The sequence below is a fragment of the Salmo salar genome, chromosome ssa26 (genome assembly GCF_905237065.1).
Source record: "Salmo salar chromosome ssa26, Ssal_v3.1, whole genome shotgun sequence".
NCBI lineage: Eukaryota > Metazoa > Chordata > Actinopteri > Salmoniformes > Salmonidae > Salmo > Salmo salar.
In genome coordinates, this window is record NC_059467.1 from 11,201,024 (window position 1) to 11,210,035 (window position 9,012).

General features: G+C 42.3%; 1 protein-coding gene across 3 annotated transcripts; it reads right to left on the reverse strand.

Moving 5' to 3' along the window:
• Positions 1-199: 199 nt before the first annotated feature.
• On the reverse strand, positions 200-7,203 carry LOC106587145 (receptor-interacting serine/threonine-protein kinase 2). Of its 3 annotated transcripts, none has more exons than XM_045708800.1 (11): positions 6,872-7,203; positions 6,056-6,209; positions 4,601-4,750; positions 4,214-4,356; positions 4,018-4,067; positions 3,717-3,866; positions 3,188-3,273; positions 2,901-2,969; positions 2,664-2,805; positions 2,325-2,510; positions 200-1,679 (listed from the first exon to the last, which is right to left on the reverse strand). In XM_045708800.1, the coding sequence occupies exons 1-11, from the start codon at positions 7,015-7,017 to the stop codon at positions 1,366-1,368; spliced, it is 1,590 nt and encodes a 529-aa protein (XP_045564756.1). In that variant the 5' UTR covers positions 7,018-7,203; the 3' UTR covers positions 200-1,365. The 3 variants fall into 3 exon arrangements, with proteins under 3 accessions (XP_045564756.1, XP_045564757.1, XP_014030677.1); XM_045708801.1 differs by having other exon boundaries at positions 200-1,676; positions 3,717-3,869; XM_014175202.2 differs by having other exon boundaries at positions 3,717-3,869.
• Positions 7,204-9,012: the final 1,809 nt, after the last annotated feature.

The following is a 9,012-nucleotide window of genomic DNA, read 5'->3' on the forward strand; positions in this document are numbered from 1 at the left end:
TGTGTGTGTGCCCAGTGGGCAATATATTTGAGCGCAACAGTAATAGGCAACAATTCTTCAAGTAGACCTACTTTACGCCACTGGATGGAAATTACAGCCTCTACTAAACATCTTCCTTTGTTTCTGAGTGCATGAACTCAAAACCCAACAAGAAAAGAGCTGCTTGAGTGTCAAGGAGGAGTCTTGATCTAATGTTGTTATAGATTAATTTGCTTTATTATACAACTCCAAATATTCAGATCATTAGGCTATTCACACACAGACAGTGCTTTGGGGAAATTACCGTCTTCTGTTCTCAGCATGATGTTAAACAGACCAACAACAAAAAAATATGTACACTATGGCCAATACTTCACTGGGCCTCATTTGACAAGACCCCTTTTTACCCATTTAGTACATAAACGTCTTTAGACTGTACTTACAATGTGTGACAACTGGTACTGTGTGAAGACCAGACATGCAATTAGACATGTACTGTTAAAAGGCGTGTTGAGCGAGATGCGCAACAAAATCAAAGGGTACCCTGAGGGGAATGTGACAATGACCTATAGGTTAAAGGATTGAACAGATTAACAAACACAAACAACCTGCAAAAGTGGCATAAAATGAGACTGAAGTTCAGTTATTTTATCTGATAAACCAACAAATAATAATCTTGTTACAAGATACCAAGTCAGACACTGCTGAACAGGACAATCCAAACTATGTTTAGCATATAGTTTTGTACAATATGTACTTTACAAACTGGCTGTCAAAAGATGAGCTACATTGTGGCACCACACAATAACCCACAGAGCAGAGAGAGCCAAAAGTCATGACACAACACAGAAAATGTAGCATCTAATATTGAACAAACTGTTTTCTGTGTGCTAGCTCAGTAGTTACCACTCATTATCGCTAGTGATGGGTCATAAACATGATCAAAGCAGATTAATCATCCACACAGCTATTCACTTTCATTGGTTTCTCTCCAACACTATTGTTTCTATAATTTTACTGTCACAGAAGCTTCCTCTAATCAAACATTTATTTGACATCAACTTCAGAGGTAGCACCACTCTGATTGAATACTCAGACGTATCAAAGGCATGGACAGGTGTGTCCCCAACATGGATCTCTATGGATATAGATGAGTCATTGCAGCTGTTCTGATGAAATTAGGAATCTCAGGTTCTCCAACGTATATTCACTCTGACTGACCGTATTAAACCTGAGTGAGTATATATTCGATTTGGTTAGGGTTCCTCAGCTCCTCACTCTATGGCTCCAGTCTGAATTGACATTTGAGTCTCAATTGACATTTGATACATTTGGTTAGGGGCCTTTCACCACACAACCCCCATTCTAATAACCATCCATCCACCTTCAGTGAGACATCTGTGAAGGGCCACGATTGGTGCCAATGGACATCATACCAAGGGTGGTAGCTACCAGGGAAGCTGCGTGTTCCCCTAAACAGGTACAGGTGTCCAGTAGGGAACGTGTGCGAGCGGTCAGTGTCAGAGAGGCAGAGATGACCTCATAGGCCTCCAGGGGAAGGGCCCGCCGTGAGATGAGCACATCCAGTAGGTTGTTGAGTCGTCCCTCCGTCATGCCTCGAATGATGCCCTCGCGCCTCTCGCGCAGGATACGACAACAGCTCACCGCCATCGGAGTCGGAGACACACACCGTGCAGCTGCTGACAAGAAGGGAGGGTGAAGTTTCAGGGATGATACAAACACGATGATATCACATCACACACACTTATAAAACACAAATCATGTAGAGGGGGACCTTGAGAAAAATACTGAGACAACTCAGAGAAAGAGGACAAGAGAGAAGTAGTAGCTATCTGATATGAAAGACAGTAATACATACAGGAGATTATTTCACTGAAGACTGAAATTCATAGCCTTACTAGACAAGTTACCCTCTTATTCAACACAATCACCATCATAAATGTCTAGTAGCCATGTATTGCTTGAAAAAAAATTATAATCATTTGACTCCGAGCATTTACTGGGACAACAGACAACTTATAGAGAGAAACAAAGATCCTCAAGGGAGGAAACGCATTGGATAAAGATAAGACTGTGAAAGGATGGCCATGCAGGAAACCAGCAATCACCAAAACTGCTTACTGTGCACATACAAACACAGAGGGAGGCTCTGTTTGTTACGTCTACTCATTTTCATATTGCTTTACACCTTTTTCAGCAACATTTTAGAAACATGCGATAAAAAGATACGTCTATTCTAGATAGCTACATTCTGGCACTGTACATAAGTTTGCAGACAAAACTGGGTAATAGGTGGGAGGTCTAAGCTTAAACACATTTCCTACCATGGTAGCTGGCAGTGGGCTGGTTGAGAGGGCTCTGTCTGAGGGCTTTGTAGGGGCTGGAGAAGAGTGGGGGTGGTGGGCTCGGTCTCTGGGCGACGCCTCCTGTCCCTCTGGGATGCTCAGGACCCGGGCCACTGCTGGGACATCTGGGACTGGTGGAAGACACCACACAGCCAGTCACACAGTCTGGGGAGAGACACGTTGCTGTTAGACTGTCCGAGATAAGGTATAAATGAATCATTACTTAATAAAGAAGATAAATAAGAGGGTGGTTTCGCTGACAAGAAACTGAGCACATTCACAAACTGCTCTCATTATCGATCAGTTGTAAGTTCTTACCCTGACAGTGCCTCCTCTGGGATGCTTCCCCTGTATATATGGCTGTAGGGGGACTAGGGAGTGTTTCACTAGGGCAGGAAGTCTGTGGTAAGGGCAGTGTCTTGTTGCTCACACATTTAGTGTCTCCGGAACCAGCGCAGGCCTAGTATGAGATATGTAAATATTGTTTTCAATGTAATAGACATCACAAGCATTAAGTACAATCAGAATATCACAAAAAATGTGAACCAAGCTCACCTCTAGGTTGTTTATCTCAATGGGAATATCCTTCACAGGAGGGATTTTAGAGTCATGTAGCCCCCTCTCCTGGTAAAGGGACAGAAATCACATACACATGTTTGCTCATGATTAGTGACTGGTCTATTTACTGTTTTCAGTAGTAACTGTTGACAGATTAAAAGCACATGAAACATATCCTGATTCCCTCAGTCAAAAAAAAAACTGATAGCAGATCAGGGTTGTGGACATGGAGAATATCGGACTTCGGAGTGTAATAGAACTTTTTAAATGAGGATGATCCGTACCTTGCTTTCCCTCACACTGAGGGTAGCCCTTGTAATTGCATCAGGATCAAAGGTTGCTATGGCGCTCCTCAGTTCCAGTGCACAGTCTGTGGACAGAGAGCAAGAGAAAGAAGAGGACATGAGAAAGATGTCCTGCCAAGTAAACATCACATTGACCATAATGCACCAAAAGTTCACGTTATTCTTTAATACACACATGACAGTCATAGGTAATGCATAGGTAATGAAATACATGGATATGGACTATCATCAGCAAATAAACAGTTACACACAATTTAGATGAGAAGACTCAGAGTCTTATTGACTAAGTGGCAGAAGTAGGGTATGGGATTGTATCTCTCAGTCTCGGCATGTGGAACAGAGAGGAAGTGGGTGCTGCAAGTGGTTCTGCCTGTCACCTGTCCTTAACAGGCAGGTAGGTAACCAGTCAAGGAAGGGGGTCTTGTAGGGAGAGATCAAAGTCCAGGCACAGCTGCTCTCTTCACCATTGTATATCTCTACTCTGATTCACCCTCACAGACAGACTTACCCTCTGCTGTTGGACGGCTGTGTGGGTTAGTGCTCCAGCAGCTGGTCATCAGCCGGGAGAGTGTATGGCAGTGGGGTACATGCTTGGGTAGCAGCTCATCCTCCAGGCCTGAACCAACCCCATCCTCACCCGAAAGCAGCTGGAGCAAATCTGCTTGGGTATAGACAATGACATGATGTGTTACAAGTTCTAAACGTAATACAATATTGAGACTGTATGATATACGGCCAGATATAACCTAGTCCCCGCTGACAGAAACAAGAGCTGTTCTTTGAACAGACGGAAATAAATAGAAACACACCTCCACATGGTTGTCTTCTGTTCAAAGTCTCCCACAGCAGCACACCAAAGCTAAAGAGAGAAGATGTTCATTGGGTAGCTGCATATTCATTAGTAAAGGCATCTGTAGAAGTGGTAAACCCCTCCTTCCCCACCTGGTAAATTTAATTGGTGAATATGACTGTTTGAAGTGGCAGGATCATGAAAGGTGACCTCACCTGTACATGTCTGCCTCCACAGAGGGTGTGGTCCCTGTCAGGGTCTCAGGAGACAGGTACACCAAGTCCCTGAAGCGGGGCCCTCCTCCAGCAGAGAGAGAGGCGCCAACCCTCCACTCCCTAGGCAGGCCCCAGTCACTCACCTGGAGGTAGGAACATGAACACCCACACACATGAACATAAACACACACACACAAACTGACAAAAACACCTGCTCTAACACAGAATCAAACCCACATATGTACACTGTAAAGCGTACACCTGTAACTGTTCACAATACACCATATCCCATGGATCATATACCATCAATCAAATGGAGTTCTTTCTCACATTAGTTGCACTACTCAGAGAGAAGGACTGGGTCAGTTATTGGTCACTGTTCTCTACCTTGGCCCGGTACTGCTGGTCCAGGAGAACATTGGTGGGTTTCAGGGCCTGGTGGGGGAGTGGTATGCAGTGGAGGTGGCACAACCCCTCTGCCACATCTAATAGGATGCCAAGCCTGAAAGTCATGGGTAGACCTGGATACAGCTGGGTCTGACAGGGATAACAATCATTCAACAGATTCATTTACATTTTAGTCATTTAGCAGACGCTCTTATCCAGAGCTACTTACAGTAGTGAATGCATACATTTCATACATTTTTTTTTCTGTGCTGGCCCCCCGTGGGAATCGAACCCACAACCCTGGCGTTGCAAACACCATGCTCTACCAACTGAGCTACAGGGAAGGCATGAACTCTATTCACTTCAGTAAAATGGATCATAAATACATGGGAACTGAAAATGACTTGTGGGGAAAAAAAGCACATGACAACACAAAGTTGAAATTGTGAACTGAAAATACTAAAGAATTCAACATGATCACGACACAACTTACTGTATGCAAATACAGTTTAACCAGACAGTCTAAGTCATGTGCAGTGGAATGAAGTCACGTCTACTGTCTGAAGTTATGTTCCAGCCAGGGCACCTCCTGAACCAGGAAGAGCTCTTTGTGTAAATAAGGCAGTGATAGTGCTGATGACAGATAGATTGATTTTTTCATCAGCCAGGGGCTTTCCAGACACAGCATGTGGGTGACAAGCACAGCATTGTTCTCCATGAAGACACAGCAATTGTAAATAAAGCAATCAAAAGATGGACCTTATTTGATTAACTTTGTGTCTATCGAAGCTCTGACCAGCAGTTTGTTGATATACACTGAGTGTACACAACTTTAAGAACACCTGCTCTTTCTATGACATAGACTGACCAGGTGAAAGCTATGATCCCTTATTGATGTCAATTGTTAAATCAGTGTAGATGAAGGTTAAAGAATGATTTTTAAGCCTTTAGACAATTGAGACATGGATTGTATGTGTGCCATGGTGAATAGGCAAGACAAAATATTTAAGTGCCTTTGAACGGGGTATAGTAGTAGGTGCCGGGCGAACCGGTTTGTCAAGAACTGTAACGATGCTGGGTTTTTCCTGCTCAACAGTTTCCCGTGTTTATCAAGAATGGTCCACCACCCAAAGGACATCCAGCCAACTAGACACAACTGTGGGAAGCATTGAAGTCAACATTGGCCAGCATCCCTGTGTAATGTTTTCGGACACCTTGTAGAGTCCATTCCCTGACAAATTGAGGCTGTTCTGAGGGCAAAAGGGGGAGGGGGGGGCTGCGACTCAATATTAGGAAGGTGTTCCTAATGTTTGGTATTCCCACGTGAACACTGTAGGCCCCAACCAAGGGAAAAGTTGCAGAACCAAGTTAGATTCAGCCTTCTAGCCTACTGCCACCCACTATACATGCATATTCATATTTGAGTTAGACTTAGTGCTCATATATTATACTGACCTGGTATAGTAGAGAGTGTAGAGAGCCCTCAGGCATCCAGTCATACAGCAGGCCCATCAGACACCGGGCCTTGTACACACCCAGAGGAACCAGAACCCTCTCTGAATGGACTTTTCTGACCACAGCCACGTCTCCCATCCACTCAGTCCACTCACTGTGCAGAATATACACACATATGCAGTAAACACATTTAAAAAAACCACAAACCCTCAAAACACACGCATCAGAGAGAGAGGCCGCTATAGCCTGTCTTCTCTCGAGAGCCAGGTCTACCCACTGCCCACAAAACGAGGTGGAAACTGAGATGCACTTCCTAACCTGCTGCCAAATGTATGACCATATTAGAGACACATATTTCCCTCAGATTACACAGACCCACAAAGAATTTGAAAACAAATCACATCTTGATAAAATCCCATATCTATTATGTTTAATAGCACAGTGTGCCATCACAGAAGCAATATGTGTAACCTGATGCCACAAGAAAAGAGCAACCAGTGAAGCTAAACACCATTGTAAATACATACTATATTTGTCTATTTTCCCTTTCGTTGCCTACTTCAGCTATTTGCATATTGTTGCAACACCGTACATGGCTAGTAATAACACTTTTAAAATGTCTCTATTATTTAGAAACTTTTGTGAGTGTAATGTTTACTGTTCATTTCTGATTGTTTATTTCACTTTTGTTTATCTATTCCACTTTGGCAATGTAAACATGTTTCCCATCCCAATAAAGCCATTTGACTTGACTTGACTTGAGAGAGCGAGAGAGACTTTGTCATTGCATTTGAGTTTGAGATATGCCAATTTTACCTTCGACTTGCAGTGCGAGATGACAGGGGCTTGATTGACACCTGTAGCTCTGTTCTCCGGTAAGTACCCCGAAGACACCCGCCTGCGCTGGTTCGGCACAAGATCACATTTAGCACGTCCTCTTCACGAACAGTTTCCACCGCCATCTGATAGGAACAGAAACCAGTCGACTCAATAATAATATAACTTCGTTTTATTGTATCTTGCTTGTTGCTCTGCCATGGGACTAATGTATTTGTCTTTCACTGCACTGACAAATTGAACAGCAAGCAGCGAGTTGCCGCGTGTGCTATAATGACGGCGTGTTTACATCTACACGATTGGCTGCTTTGTTCACGGAAATCCCCTGGCTAGCTACGTAGGAAATATAAAATGAGGGATGAAGTCTCTTTTTTTTTTTATACTGTCAATGGTGTAACAATGGATAAAGGCGGAGCCATAACTTAAATTTGAGAGAGAGTAAGAGAGAGGGAATACAATACATCAGACAGATTTACAGCTAGGCTATAAATAGGCTTGAACAACTACTAATTCAACTACCCACTGGGCAAAAACTGGTTGAATCAACGTTGTTTCTACGCGATTTCAATCCCCCCAAAATCTACATGGCAACGTTTAATCAACGTGGAAAACTAATTGGATTTGCAAAAAGTCGTCAATATAAGGGCATTTAGTCTTTTTTCACCCAACTTTTAACCTAAATGCAATGACATAGTGAATATTTCTCTTGATTTCACTCTGAATTCATGTTAGTTAACAACTAAACAATTTACACTAAATGTAAATCAAAACTAGACGTTAAACTGACCTCTGTGCCTAGTGGGTACTGACTCCTGAACAACACATTCCTCTGACAATGTGTGAAGTAAACTGGGAATTTCCCAAATCTGACCCCTAACAGGAAGCAAGGGGAAATCCTTTTCAGCCCTTTCACTTTTGCATCTGTCAGTCAAGAATTAAGTCGTTTTGGGAACAAAGTAGCCTTAAGGCAATTATTCCATGGTAACAGAATTACGCTGAGATGTTGTCACTTTAAAATGTACACCAAACAAAACCCAATTGATTTCAAAGTTTAGAACTATAAAGATACAAATTTGCTGAAAGGAATCGGCGTAAATAGAAAAATATACCAGTTTCAGGGGACAAAAATGTTGACAGCTGCGCCATACCGGTTGCAAAATAAATGCGAAGATATTTTCGATGTACCTATTCCATGGCACATGGTTTATGTATGCAAACATGTATATTTAAAATGTAAAACATATGTACAGTACCAGTCAAAACTTTGGACACACCTACTCATTCGTTTTTAAACATTTTATTTGTACTATTTTCTACATTGTAGAATAATAGTGAAGACATCAAAACTATGAAATAACACATATGGAATCGTGTAGTAACCAACAAAGTGTTAAACAAATCAAAATATATTTTATATTTGAGATTCTTCAAATAGCCACCCTTTGCGTTGATGACAGCTTTGCACACTCAACCAGCTTCATGAGGTAGTGACCTGGAATGCATTTGAATTAACAGGTGTGCCTTGTTAAAAGTTCATTTGTGGAATTTCTTTCCTTCTTAATGCGTTTGAGCCAATCAGTTGTGTTGTGACAAGGTAGGGGTGGTATACAGAAGATAGCCCTATTTGGTAAAAGACCAAGTCCATATTATGACAATAACAGCTCAAATAAGCAAAGAGAAATGACATGCCATCAATACTTTAACACATAAAGGTCAGTCAATCCGGGAACATTTCAAGAACTTTGAACATTTCTTCAAGTGCAGTCGCAAAAACCATCAAGCGCTATGATGAAACTGACTATCATGAGGTCAGCCACAGGAAAGGGAAGACCCAGAGTTACATCTGCTGCAGAGGATAAGTTCATTAGATTTACCAGCCTCAGAAATGGGCAATTAACTGCACCTCAGATTGCAACTCACAGAATTCAAGTAACAGACACATCTCAACATCAACTGCTCAGAGTAGACTGCGTGAATCAGGCTTTTATGGTCGAATTGCTGCAAAGAAACTACTAAAGGACACCAATGAGAAGAAGAAACTTGTTTGGGCCAAGAAACACAAGGAATGGACATTAGAAATCTGTCCTTTGGTCTAATGAGTCCAAATGTGAGATTTTTGG